The 14,879-nt window shown below is 39.2% G+C and overlaps 1 protein-coding gene across 1 annotated transcript in view; it reads right to left on the bottom strand.

Annotated features, from left to right (window-relative positions):
• The window catches only part of lrba (LPS responsive beige-like anchor protein), a 312,704-nt gene that overhangs the window by 220,266 nt on the left and 77,559 nt on the right, over positions 1-14,879 (bottom strand). Inside the window, exon 29 of the mRNA XM_037689844.1 lies at positions 11,459-11,813. Within this exon, the coding sequence (XP_037545772.1) occupies positions 11,459-11,813 (355 nt within the window). The remainder of the gene's footprint in view (positions 1-11,458; positions 11,814-14,879) is intronic.

Genomic DNA, 14,879 nt, shown 5'->3' with positions numbered 1-14,879 from the left:
ATATATAAAATCTCTTTTGGTTGATTTGTCATTTTCTGAATGTGTTATGGAGGATTGTCATCTATATTGTGAAGCATCAACCAATCAGCATTTGATTCCCTGCATCCTTCTGATTTTTCTAGCTGCTTTAATCAACAAGGGAGACTGTGTATCACTTAATGCCATGGAGCTCCATACAATCACAAAGAGCCTGTGTTTTACAGCTGACGTATTCTTCAAATCGTAAACTGTAAGTTTTTCTTCATACATGCAAACATCATGCCCTTGTCTTTTTATGCTGCAGAGCTCATAATTTATTTTTCAGCTTATTAGAATGAATTAAATTGATGATGTGGCCCATCATTTTTTTTTTTTTGCCATTTGTCTTCGCAAATTGGTAACGGAGGAAAAAAAATCCAGTTAAAATTTAGATGAAACGTGGTCAAAATATTTTTAAATCTCCATAGAAGCTCTGCCATTTGGCTGGAAAATTAATATATATGTCTTATCTCACCATTTTTACAAGCTCTTCCAGCTGCTGGAGAAACTGTGGAACCAGGGAAGCTAATCATTTATTTCTTTTTAACGTGCTCAAACAATTTATTGGCAAGCCATTAAGGCAAAACTGGCCACTTAATTTGAAGAAAATATTACATGTAAATGTGAGGAACATTTCTGGCTTCTTTCATTCAGCACTCATTTATAGTAATTTAAAAAAAAAGTATTTTTAGAATATTTAGTGTAGTGGCTAGAAACGCCATTATAAAGAAATAGATCAAGGCAAATGTTCCAAACACAACAGATTAGTATGATGTCATTTATGAATTATTTTCTACTGCAAAACTGAATGGTCTTTGGGATTAAAAGAAGGAAACTTTGGGTAAAAGTGGAAGTCAAATAAATACATGGTACACCTTATGTATTTTAAGTGTACTTATCTTAAATGTAAATCCAGTCCTGGCTTCTTTTTTTTTTAATCATCATAGTTCAATGTTTTTTGCCCTTTATCTTTTGCTAGAATATTATTTTAAGTTGAATTGCATTGAAACCTTGTTATAATAAATGTCTTGTAAGAAATGTTTGGTGACAAATAAAAATGTGTCTAACTTTGTTGCCATTAACTCCAGTTTTTTTTTTTTTTTTTTTTTGTCTATTTAAATGTACAAGAAATAAACCTTAAAGTAGTTAGGTCAGTTTTAAAGCTCTAAACAACAATGCAATAAATTCAGAAGTTGTCTTATAAATTCTAGTATAAAAGTTTAAGTTCATTGTGTGGTATTGTCACTAAAATCCGAAAGGAAAACATTTCTTCAACTCGAGTGAGTGGTAACTTCCTTGTGTATCAGGTTAGAAATGAACTTACAATTCAAATATTCAACTCAAACCTAATTTAAAATTAGGTTAATTAAAAACTATTTTTATTTTATTTAAGGTAGGCTACAACACTGTACCCTGAAACTAATATTATTCAGCAGAGGGGATGAAAAAAAATGTTAGCCAGATTACTTTAGTGCAGTAATAGTAAATTTGTCTCTTAAGAGGCCACTTTGGTAAAGCCAGAAAACGTGTTGCGGTACGAGCAAGCAGAGTTTAATTGCCGTCCGACAAACAGAAGACGGGAGGAGAGCAGCATGCAGATAAGCTGTCAGTTGAAACCAGGGCTCTGACAGACCACTGGCCATATCAAAGAGTGCCTGGCCTTGCTTATCAGTGCTGACACAAAGAAAGCAGGGCCTAATCACTAACTACTGCTACCTCTCAGAAACACAGACCAACACGGGCTCGCCAAAGATATGCTCCAAGACATCAAACACACAGAATCTGAATATGAAAGAAGAAGAGCAGGGGCGAACAGATGAGCTAACATACATTCCCCGCTCCGTGACCACTGCTGGTGCACGTGTGCACACTGACATAACACGACATGTGGATCAACTCCTCCCGTGGCGCAGACAGATTTCTGGCTGCAGCATCAAAGGCAGTTGATCAGATTTTAACCATGCGTGTTTACACCTCAGGTATGATAGATAACGGTGTTAGAAACAAAATATCATACCAACAGGTTCTGTTTTCACACGTAAACATTGATAAAAACCAAAATAAGTCTGAATTGATAATAAGTAATATTAAAGATAAAAGTGTCTTGTAGCTCTCCGTTTCGATAGTAAAGCAACTGGGTGGTGGTATCTGGGAGCGAGGGCGGTGCTGACGTGAAGCATCCTGGGTGTCAACAGGAGTAAAGAAGGAAAGAGATAGAGGGTCCCTGGTGTCGGGAGGATGGAAGCAGTGCTGTAGTGTAAGCGATACGCAGGTATACAGAGCATACTCACTAGAAAAGTTTGGGAATTTCAGTATAACCACTTAGAAGTGCCCAATGACACGAGCCCATGTCGCGTATCATTGGCAGTGACACGTGACATCACATGGGCTCGTGTCATTGTCAACACATTTTATTGACACATTCAGTTGGTTCAACCTGTTTTTTTTTTGTCTAATTAATGTTTTTTTTTTTGTATAAGTAATACTTCTGTATTATTTCTACTTAATACTTGAACATGTTTTGCTTTGATACCGTTTTATAAATTATACAAAAGGTTTTACAAAACCAACTGTTGTACAAAGTTTGTTGTACTATAAAGCATCAGAGAAATGTGGAAATGTTCAATATGCTTAAAAATCTAAATAAATTAATGATTACATTGTACTAACCGGTGTACTTTGGTTTCTAAGCGCAGTATACCCACTACAAAAATGTAGACTACACCACCGGCTGGAAGTGTGCGTGTATGTGTGTAAACATGCCCAGAAATATTCCAATACAAGTACAGAAGCACCTATGAGTGGACTCATGAACAAGTTTGTGTATGTGTTTGGCCTTCCATCTGCTTCGCAGCAAAGGCCCTGTGAATTATTCAGCAGGTCATTAGCCACACTTATCATGAGTGGGCCGCCCCATACGATTAATCAGCCAAGAGCGGTCCCACTCAACCCACAAGCAGGAGCCCAGAGCAACGAGTCTGTGTGCCTAGCTGAGGCTGAATTATTTAAAGCCCTCAGCCTACAATGGATAAGTGCCATCAACACTGCGATTCCAGTAATCTCTGGTATTTTAGGCAGCGTAACAATGTACAGACGTAACAAGATGTCTGACGTGCAAAAAGCTTCACTAAAGCAGTATTTGGCCGTCTAAACACGTGCTTTATGCAACTCCATAAAAGTTCAACTATTAATCAAACATGTTTGCACTAAATTCTCAAATCTACAGTGCAAGTCCCAACATTCATAGACAACATGCGACTGAAGAATGAGTTTGTATGAGAGGAACAATAAAAATAAAATAAATGAATAAAACTAGAGAATTATAATGAGCAGGACCCCTCAAAAAGGTAAAAAACAGACAAATCCCAAAATTTTCCACGTGCATTTGTGTGCAACTGGAGAAATATTACACTCCACATACATTTTAATGATCAGTGCAATATTAATGTTTTATGTGCTTTAAAAAAGTACACTTGGAAAAAATGAAGAGCGGTTTAAAAAAAAAGTGTTTGATCCAAGTGTGAGGTTATAAATGACTGAAATAGTTAATGTTTTACAGTATTATGTAGGCAAGATTAGTCATTTCAAATATGCATAAAGATTTAAATAAATACAGATTTGCTTAAAACTTTGTGCATCTTTAAAATCACCAGAAACAAAGTTATGCACAAATGCTTTGGCTTCCACAAAGTTAAGTTAAGTTAAGTTAAGTTAGTTAGTTAGTTAGTTACCTTGTGCTCAATGCTAAACTTTTATTAGACAATTATAAATAGGAACATTAAAAAAATACTGACATCAATTCAAAATATGTCAGCATATTTGCATAACTAATGTGGTCTCGTTTTATGAAAGAGTAGGAAAAAAATCGAAGCTACAGCATATTTAATGAAATTGGATGAATTAACCTGACCTGACTCAGACTTTTTCGATTTTTCAAATTCAAATTCAAATTCAAAAATACTTTGTTAATCCCAGAAGGAAATTATTTGTTGTTGTAACTCGTTCCTCATTTCATTAAGAGATGTTATAGATGCTGATGGCTGTAGACAGGAAGGATCTCTTGTAAAGGTCCATCCCACAGTGGATCCTAAGAAACTGGCTGCAGATGCCATCTGATCCGTACACCCAGACACGGCTGGCCTCTCGGTTCCCCTGGACTGTAGGACCGCCCAAATGCTGGGCAGAACTCCTCCCAGAGCAATGCCCACTCCTCCCAGCAGTCTGCCGAGCTCCTCGTCGCTGCAGACAGCCAACTGTAGGTGCCGAGGGACGATCCTGTCCTTCTGCTGTCATGAGCCATGTTTCCTGCTAGTTCCAGGATCTCAGTGGTCAGGCACTAGAGCACAGCTGGCAGGTAGATGAGAATGCATCCACAGAACATCCTTTTCAACTCATTTGAGATTTGGGGCTGTAGTTGAGATATTATTTGAGCTTTTGAGATGTTAATCAGCTGCTGTTGGTTGTAGAAAACTGCCTTGTTGCCATAGTTACGCATAATAACAAATGTCCAAAACTAAAAAAGTTCCAGTAAAAATCCTTCCAGCTGCACAGCATTCGATACCAGAGGAAACAAACATCCAAAAAAATGTGATTTACATCCAGAAAAAGAGGAATCAAAGTTTTCAAAAGCAAAATCTCAGAATGAAAGTAACAGAGCTGCTCCAACATGCAGCCACCTTGAGCGGCGCAATTCCAGAACCTGGATTTTATACCTGGATTTAAGTTTTTGATGCAAGTGATTTTAGTTTAGCAAAATCTATTTGAAAAAATATTTTAATTATCATTTAAACTCAATGGAAAACAGTAATCCCTCCTTACTTCATGGTTCGACTTTTGCAAACTCACTTTTTCACTGATTTTCGATGATTGTCAACTTTAATATTACTCACGGGATTGGGACGGTATGGGACAAAAAGTTTACAAAAAAATAATACTTCGGACAGGTGCCGCCATTTCGTGGTTTTCTTTCAATAAGCCTATACTGAATCGCCAGTCAAAAGAACTACACTACCCAGAAGCCAACAGTGCTTCTGGCCGCTGCTTTCTGCTGAAATGGAGGGAAAGTTTTGAAATGCAAAGTCAGAAGTAACGATAAGAACTGGCAAGAAAGTCGCAAATAATCCTGAAGCTCAATCATCCGTACGCACAACAACCTGGACGGGGCGATGGGCTTCGTCGCTGCAAGGTAGTTCTGCAAAACCAGAACCGATCTGCTGGTCTGCAGAGCTGGTGACTAACATTTTGCAGTACTGTACAGTACATATACATATGTTGTTAAAATGACATACTGTAGGTTTAAGAGTTTAGAACATTGCAAAACAGTGGGAAAGATTTATAAAGTTTTTAAATATACATAAATATTAAAATAAATATAGCGTTCTTACTTCACGGTTTTTCACCTATAGCGGGGGGGGGGGGGGGGAGTAACCCCAGCGATAATCGAGGGACTACTGCACAGGAATTCTGTGGTCAGATGTATTATTGGTAGCATGTGCAACCTATACTGACAAATGTTTATATTACTGACGGTTTTTAAATTATCCATCTTTCAACTACTTTAATTTATAAGATTTTCACTACAACATTTGTGTCTCTTGATATGAAAATAAAAGATTTCACATAACATAGAAAGACCATGAGTGTTGCTGAAATGGGAATGCCAAAGATGAGTACAAAACTAAAAGTTGACTTTTGTACGACGTGCTTCCTATCTGCATTAAAATAACAAGGTTTCACCAACAACACGAGTGATGTGCTCGTCAGCTCACACATGCACACCGAGTCTGTTATCAGGAATGCAAACAACCGCGCCATGTATATCCCAGTGTCCAACACTCGCCTATTCTGTTGAACCATCTCGTCTAAATCACAGACATGTACAATGACACTGTTTAGCTCTGGTTAGTGTCAGCAAATATTTGCAGACTGCCTGTCATAACAGGGGCATAGCTGAGAAATGCATGGGAGAAACCCAGCAGATCTCCACTTGTAAATAAATCAGTTTGGATACTTCACCCCTGTGACCCACCCCCAGTTTTTATCTGGTAGATCCTTGCGTTTTTCATGCATCGCTCTCATAAATCCAGCTCTCTGCGCAGGCTGAAAGTTGCCATGTTTTGACAGGAGATGTCAGTGTAGAATGTCAGCTCTGGTTTGGACCGGTGTCACTGGAAGACTTAGTGGTTAGTGGGAGATGCTGAGCGCTGATATACATATACATAATAGACACGATTGGAATTTATCTACACGTGTCAAAAGGCAACTGGTAAGTGTAGAAGAGGCAGCGTGTTTATTAAAAAGCTGTAAACTGAGAACAAATTTAAGGCGGCAAGTTACACGGCTTTGACAGTGAGACTTGACAAGTGAACCTTCGGAAATCTGAGCGGGAAAAACGGACTTTGATTAGGTGCTGAAACACTTAACATTTTATCACTAAAACTGTCCAAAAAAGTACATTGGTTTGAATCTGGCTGGACCACTGATGAAGCAAAGACAAAGCAACATTTAGTGCATTTGGCTTTTAAAATATGTCCTTTTTTGTTTTGTTTTGTTTGTACAAAATGACCAACTTGAATTATAATTGTGCAAAACCTCACAATCAAAAGAAGACGGTTTAATGAGCCACATCATAGGTATGCCTTTACTAAAGCACAAAATATAAGCTAAGTTTTTTCCATTCAACAGCACACAAGTCAGTAGTTGACCGTTCAATCGATCGACAGCCAATTTTGAAAACTTAACCTTAAAAGAAATTGGCAATCTTCCATGACTGTGCATACTTAATCAATTAACACATAAAAAAATAAGATGAAGAAACAACCAGTTCACTGAAGTCTGCAATTTTAGGTGAGAATGTTCTTTTATGTATTATTTTTAAGTGTAAAAGTTATTGTGGAAAAAGTAGTTAAATATACAGTGGGGAGAACAAGTATTTGATAGACTGTTGATTTTTCAGGTTTTCCCACTTGCAAAGCTTGTAGATGACTGTAATTTTTATCATAGGTACTCTTCAACTGTGAGTGATGGAATCTAAAACAAAAATCCAGAAAAATACAATGTATGATTTTTAAATAATTAATTTCCATTTTATTGTGTGAAACAAGTATTTGATACACCAGAAAAATGAAACTTAATATTTGGTACAGAAACCTTTGTTTGCAATTACAGAGATCAGACGTTTCCTGTAGTTCTTGACCAGGTTTGCATACACTGCAGCAGGGATTTTGGCCCACTCCTCCATACAGATCTCCTCCAGAGCCTTCAGGTTTCGGGGCTGTCGCTGGGCCACACGGACTTTAAGCTCCCTCCAAAGATTTTCTATGGGATTCAGGTCTGGAGACTGGCTAGGCCACTCCAGGACCTTAAGATGTTTCCTACGGAGCCACTCTTTAGTAGCCCTGGCTGTGTGTTTTGGGTCGTTATCATGCTGGAAGACCCAGCCACGACCCATCTTCAGTGCTCTTACTGAGGGAAGGAGGTTGTTGGCCAAAATCTCACGATACATGGCCCCATCCATCCTTCCCACAATATGGTGCAGTCGTCCTGTCCCCTTTGCAGAAAAGCATCCTTAAAGAATGATGTTTCCACCGCCATGCTTCACGGTTGGGATGGTGTTCTTGGGGTTGTACTCATCATTCTTCTTCCTCCAAACATGACGAGTGGAGTTTAAACCAAAAAGTTATATTTTTGTCTCATCAGACCACATGACCTTCTCCCATTCCTTCTCTGGATCATTCAGATGGTCATTTGCAAACTTCAGACGGGCTTTGACATGCGTTGGCTTGAGGAAGGGCACCTCGCGTGCACTGCAGGATTTTAATCCTTGACGGCATAGAGTGTTACTGATTGTTTTCTTTGAGACTGTGGTCCCAGCTCTATTCAGGTCATTGACCAGGTCCTGCCGTGTAGTTCTGGGCTCATTCCTCACCTTCCTCAAGATCAATGATGCTCCACGAGGTGAGATCTTGCATGGCGCCCCAGACCGAGGGAGATTTTCCGTTATTTTGTATTTCTTCCATTTTCTAATAATTGCACCAACTGTTGTTGCCTTCTCACCAAGCTGCTTGCCTATTGTCCTGTAGCCCATCCCAGCCTTGTGCAGGTCTACAATTTTATCCCTGATGTCCTTACACAGCTCTCTGGGCTTGGGCATTGTGGAGATGCTGGATTCTGATTGATTGAGTGTGTGGACAGGTGTCTTTTATACAGGTCACGAGTCCAAACAGGTGCAGTTAATACAGGTAATGAGTGGAGAACAGGAGGGCTTCTTAAAGAAGAACTAACATGTCTGTGAGAGCCAAAATTCTTACTGGTTGATAGATGATCAAATACTTATTTCACACAATAAAATGGAAATTAATTATTTAAAAATCATACATTGTATTTTTCTGGATTTTTGGTTTAGATTTCATCACTCACAGTTGAAGAGTACCTATGATAAAAATTACAGTCATCTACAAGCTTTGCAAGTGGGAAAACCTGAAAAATCAACAGTGTATCAAATACTTGTTCTCCCCACTGTATGTTGATTTTTGCAAAGCAATTGTAAAAATGTTGGTAAAAAAAATAAATATTGGATAAAGTTGAAATGAGAAAATATTAGAAATGTTTTGAAAAAATGGTACTGTATATCAGGGGTTCCCAACACTGGTCCTTGAGGAACACCATCCTGCATGTTTTAGTTGTTTCTCTGCTCTGACACACCTGATTTTAATTAATGGATCATAAACAGGCTTCTGCAGAACATGAAGTAATTAAATCACTGAATCAGGTGTGTTGGAGCAGGGAAACAACTAAAACATGCAGGATGGTGTTTCTCAGGGACTAGGGTTGGGAACCACTGCCGTATATCGAGGGCGGCACGGTGGCACAGGTGGTAGAGCTGCCGCCTCTCAGCGAGAAGGTTGCCGGATCAAATCCTGGCTTGGAGGTCTTTCTGGGTGGCGTTTGTATGTTCTCTCCGTGCATGCGTGGGTTTTCTCCGGGTACTTCTGTTTCCTCCCACAGACCAAAAAACATGCATGTTAGACTGATTGGTAACTCTAAATTATCCCGAGGTGTGAATGAATGTTTGTTTGTCTCATTTGTCACCATGTGTCCCTGTGATGGACTGGAGACCTGTCCAGGGTGTCCCCCGCCTCTTGCACAGTGATTGCTTGGGAGGGAGCGAGCGAGCGAGCAAGCAAGCAAGGAAGGAAGGAAGCAAGGAAGGAAGGAAGGAAGCAAGCAAGCAAGGAAGGAAGGAAGGATCGATCTGTATATTTGCTACCCAGATTTGTAAAGATTGACATTGGCAATAAAAATATATATTTCTAATCTTATCAACTGACCTCTAATATGATCATGATTTTGCAACATAAAAGCATGCACATACAACTCTGCATATCAACTGTATGCAGCCATTTCCAGACCATATCCCACAATTTTATTTTATTTTTTTAAATGCATTTCATGAAAGAAAACATATTACCTGCTGCCTTGCTTGTCAAAGTATTAAACAAAAAAAAGTGTGCCATCTGTTAGCACTCAGCATGTGCTGGAAATGGCTCTCAGCTACTACATCAAAATTTAGCTCAATAAGTGTAAAACTGACTGTTATGGCCACGTTTGTGTTTTCTAAGGTTGAATAGCTGCAACAGCCACTTTGAATCAGTTTAACTTCAAAATTGAGTCTGTTGTAGATGCATATCCAGTGACAAAGAACATTTCTGAAGTAATGTTAGCCGCCAAAAAAGTATCAAAACCACTTTTTGATTAACTTATTACATAGTAATCAAAAAAATTTTAAGGGATAAGAATGAAATCATAAACAAACATTTAATAATGCGTATACAAAAAAAAAATAATAATAATCTAAAAAGGTACCAACAAAGTCCATGCTCAATAATCCAGGTCTACAATCCAACATTTTTCAGTCAGGTCACCTGGACAGTTTCTTTTTTTGTGCTGGAACATTTCGCCTTTGATCCGGAACGCTTCATCAGTCAAGGAAACACACAACAAAACTGATTCTTCCCCCAACAGCTTACTCCAAAGTGGAACAAACCAGTTTGGTTGGTGTTAAGATGGTCTCTTTGGTACGCCCCCTCCTCCATTGCCGGCCCTCTTCCTTGTTGACAGTCATGTCAAACTGGTTGAAAACAACAAAGTCCATGCTCAATAATCCAGGTATACAATCTAAAAAGGTACCATGTACCATGTTGATGGTGTAAAACCTTAATCGTTCAGTTTTATTAGTAAGCTACCCTACATAAATGCATTACATCGTCTTAAGTTAGAATTTATTAAGCTGAAAAAAGTAGATTGTCAATTTTTTTCATAATAAAATTATTAATATTATGCGTGTAGATCAAGTTTTCATTTATTTTTTTGTAAAAAGGAGCAGAAATCAGGTTTGCTCTCTGCAGGAAGAGGTTCCTGTGGACGTGGAGTGAGCTGTTAGTCTACGCTCTCCAGCTCTCCTGTCGTCCTCTCTTCCTACTGAGTGCGCTCAGCGGACAGGAGCCAGTCTAATCCCCCTGATATGAGGAGCATCCCGAGACCTGACAAAGCATTCCGCAGATAACGGCACGCCATCGCTGAAATGCTAAGGAATTCCCACAGTCGGCGGCCTGTTGTCCAACTGTGTTTGTGAGTGAGAGAAAGAAAAACGTAGCATTTTCTTCACAACATGAGAACTCTGATTTGAATCCCATCTCCTCCTCACCCCCTCCTTCCATCTCACTTTTCCCTTCCTCTTTACCCAGAAACCTGCTCTCTGCCGTGTGCAAAATGTCTAAGAACCAATGCTTCTAAATAGAAACCAGACCAGTAGCTGTCTTCTCTCACCTGGGCTTGTCTGAGACTTCAGAACCCTGCTGTCTTTGAAGCCTTCTGACTGTTCAGCCCGTACCATCACAGGTAATGCAAACTATTCTCTTCTTTTATTTGTTTTTCAGGAAAAGTGGAAGATGCTTTGTGAATGTTTGACAGGGCGATGCAAAGGAGGGAAAAGAGAGCTTTTAAACATCACATGAAAACAAGCAGCTGCCTTTGAGCTTGGTGTTTAAGTCTCCTGTTTTTCCAAAGATCTCCATATATCCCTTTATCTCAGTACATTTTTGCTTAAAAGAATGAACAGTGGGAGTTCAAAGAAAAAAACTACGGCTCCTTGGCATAAAAGTGTTTGTTACAGAATATGTTGAAAGATCCACCAAGGCCTCCTCTGAGGATACAAACCGAGATGACTTCAAGGTCTCACTTTCAAACGTCCTCTGCAGGTATGTTGGAAAAATGGCATCCGATTGTCAACTTTGTGTCAGTTGGGTTTTCAGAGGATGACAAACCTGTCAGGTCTCAATAAATAGGGCCCCCACCCCCAACTTATTTCCCCACGGTCAGCAAGGTGTAGTGCAAAACATAACACACTGAACTGTATGTATGCTGGTGTAAATGTTCATACCTATCAAAAGAGCGAAATTGAAGGGATGAGTCTCGGGCCACATCATCCACAAGTCCGAGGAACGCTGGTGGCAGCAGACTCGGGTCTACCGTGAAATCATCAGACTGGGTGCTGACAAGGCTGCGTAAAATGTCTTTCACATTCTTGCCCTTTGAGTCAGACGGAGCGGGTCTGACCTCGGACGACAGCGTAGACAGGGCTTCAGAGATGGCGTCTGGACCATGAATTACGCCAGAGGATGACAGATCCGCCTCGCTTGCTGCAGCCGAGGTGTGGTCCTCACTGAGACCAGAATCATAGCGTCTCAGAGAGAAGCCGTTTTCTACCTCAGCGCCACCAGAAACAACATCGCTGTCTAAAAACACAGATAACGGTGACAAATATGAGTCATAAAGTCACGGTAAAATGATTTTGTTACAGCACAGAGCCACAAAGATTCATGAGGTGGTTAAAACTGAGGGAAACGAGGTAACAATTTAAAATACTTCTCAAAATGTTGTTAGATATTTTATTTATATAGGTTTTTAAATTGTTCCGAAGTGTAAGTGGGAGTGTGAAATGTTGCTCGACTCGTTTGTTTCTGTGTGGACGTGCACGCCTCTTGCACAGTGACGGTTAAAGATGGAAACAGGCTCCTCCGCAACCCAGAAAAAAAAAAGCTAGCAAAGAAAAAGAATGGATTTCTTTAAAAGTTCCAGTAGATGAAAGATATTCAGGTACTGGAGTCTTGTTTTGATTCTTCACATTTTAAAGGTAAAAAACAGAAAAGTCTAGCTGTGGCAGCCATCTTGAATTGGACTGACTCCAAAACGTAAATCAGTTGTAAATCATTTCCTGAAAGTTATATTAAAATTTGTCCTAAAGTTCCTGAGATAATTTACAGCAGTGGTTCTCAAACTAGGGTCCCTGGATCTCCAGGGGGTCTACAAGCTGGTGTTTGGGGGTCCGCATTTTATTTTTTAATTAATTTTTTTTTTTTTTTTACAAGCACATAGCTGTTTAACAACCCATTAAAATGCACCAAAATGCAGGAAATCAATCCATTTTATTAAAAATTTTCTGGGAGAGGAACCCCAGAAAACAGTTAACACAAAGGTTTAAAGCAGTCCTTCTCAAATAGTGGGGCGCACCTCTTTGGGGGCGTGTGTGACCCCGGGGAACATGCTTTTTTTGCTGCAGGGAGTAGTTTTTTTTGTTTGGTTTTTTGCAACATTCTCATTTTGTCAGGGTGCGATCTGGCAACTGTTTGCTTGGATCAATACGCTCAGTCTTACTAATAATAAAGTTATGAACTAATATGACTGCCTTGACGTTTTGGGAGCCATGCTTGAATCGTGTACGCCCCTCTGCAGCTGTGACATTTTGTTTTGCAGGTCAAAGTGTTTTCTATAACACTCCTGAGTTAAAATGTTGCTGATCAATTTGAATTAATTATTATTTATTGATTATATTTAATTATTTTTTCAGTATCAAACGGTCAAAAATGTTTACAGTTGAAATAAGGATTGATTTTTTTTTTCAGGCAAATTGATGCACTTTAATTAGTTTCTGTTACAGACTAAAACAATGTTTTAAAGTTATTCTTTGTTGTAAGTTGATCTATATCCATTATTTTTTTAAGTTAATAAGGACAATGTTATGCAGAGGTGTACTTATTGTAGTGAACTTGACCTGATGTCAAAACTAAGCCTAAGGTCAAAACCCTTGACCTTAAGAACCTTGTGGGACAGAAACTGTCATTTCATTGATTTGAATCCAGAAATACAGGTTCACCCATCCTGAGACTTTCTTTCTTGAAAATTCAAGTGAAAGAACACTCTCTTTTCTATTATCATTACTATTTTACAAATGTTGATAATCAAAGTGTCTTAGTTCAAACCATTTTAGATGTTGCAATGAACTAATCAATTTTATTAACTGTGAAATAGTGTAATGATTTTTTTAATCCTCATGCAAAGTTAGAATTCATGTTAAGGCCTGTTACAGAGTAATCATGCATTTTCTGATTTGCTGTCTTTGAATGAGCAAGTGTAAGTTTTGTCCAAGGTCGGAGTCGAAGCAGACATGTGTTGGAACAACTGTCTTGTTTTAAAATCCTCTCAGACGTAAACAGAGGAGTTGGCACCTGTTTCTCCAAACTCGCCAAAACAAAACTCTCTCTGTCTCTGAGAACAGTTTTAATCTGTTCAATAACATTCTTGCTGTTTTCTGACTTCTAGTAACCTCTTACGTCACAAACCACACCCCTGTCTGGTTGATATTGACCAATCAGGAACGCTCAAATATACCGGAAATAGAGCCCTTTAAATGCCGGTACTTCCTAGTTCTCTCAGTTCGGTGAAGTGGCAGTTCTGAGATGTTCGCAGTTCTGTGAAGTCGTTGTTCTGTGAGTTGCCGTTGGAGTCGGCTGGAGAGTTTGCAGCTCCAGTCGTTTGGGAGAACAGAAGTCCAGCCATGATAAGGCTCTTCCGAGTTTGGATTATAACATCTTCCACCTCTGAGTGGAACTTCTGAAGGACTCCACTCATGTGAAGTCCACTTGCTGAGGTGAGCTTGTGTCGGACGGAATCTCGTCACTACTTCGGACGAGTCACAGCCATCCTATGGAGACGCTGGACAGGTAGAGTTAACTGGAACTCCGTATCTGCTGATTCATCTTCAGAGAGGTAACGAGTCAAGTTTACTACCGAGCGTACCGAGGAAAAGCTGGGTTCGAATGGAGAGTGTCGGTTCTGGTCAACACTCCCCCTCACACACCATCTTTTACTTCCTTTAAACTCCATCTTTCCATCTTTAAACTCTCCTATCTGCTAAAATCATTACAGATAATTTTTAGAAATGTCTGAAGCAAAGTTCTCATCCACCGCCGTGTGGATAATTGATCATAATTGTACAGCTCGCTGATTAATGATGTTGTTATTTTCATATTTTGCCAAATTAATGTAAATGTTTGATGTTAAACTTTGATTCTGTAAAATAAATGACCACATTCATTTTGATGGGTCAAAGATAAATGACGTCTCACGTTACATTTCATTAAATTCAATGCACGTTTTATTCAGTCCAGAAAAATGAAGAATCCGTTTTAATTGATGAATATATCTCAGCATCTGTTCATCTACATTATAACAATTTTATAGACAAATGATACTGTTTACAGTCGTGGCGGAGAGTTGGGAGGGGGGGGCGCAAAATGTTTACAACTTCCTGGGGGGGGGGGGGGTGTAATAGAAAATAATTGAGAAGCACTGGTTTAAGGCAATGATCTCATGCAAGGATATAATGGGGACAAAGTTTGGCTACTACTACATGAAATTTTACCTGTAAAATTGGCTTGTTTAGAGACATTTTGGTGTGCCCCATGGTCAACTGGTTGTGGTGGCCATTTTGTAATGAGATGACTAATAAATGTATCCAATTG

Source organism: Nematolebias whitei, chromosome 16, assembly GCF_014905685.2.
Source record: "Nematolebias whitei isolate Nwh7 chromosome 16, NemWhi1, whole genome shotgun sequence".
In the NCBI taxonomy this organism is placed as follows: domain Eukaryota; kingdom Metazoa; phylum Chordata; class Actinopteri; order Cyprinodontiformes; family Rivulidae; genus Nematolebias; species Nematolebias whitei.
The sequence above is the reverse complement of the archived record's forward strand: the minus strand, read 5'-3'. Positions and strand labels throughout refer to the sequence as shown.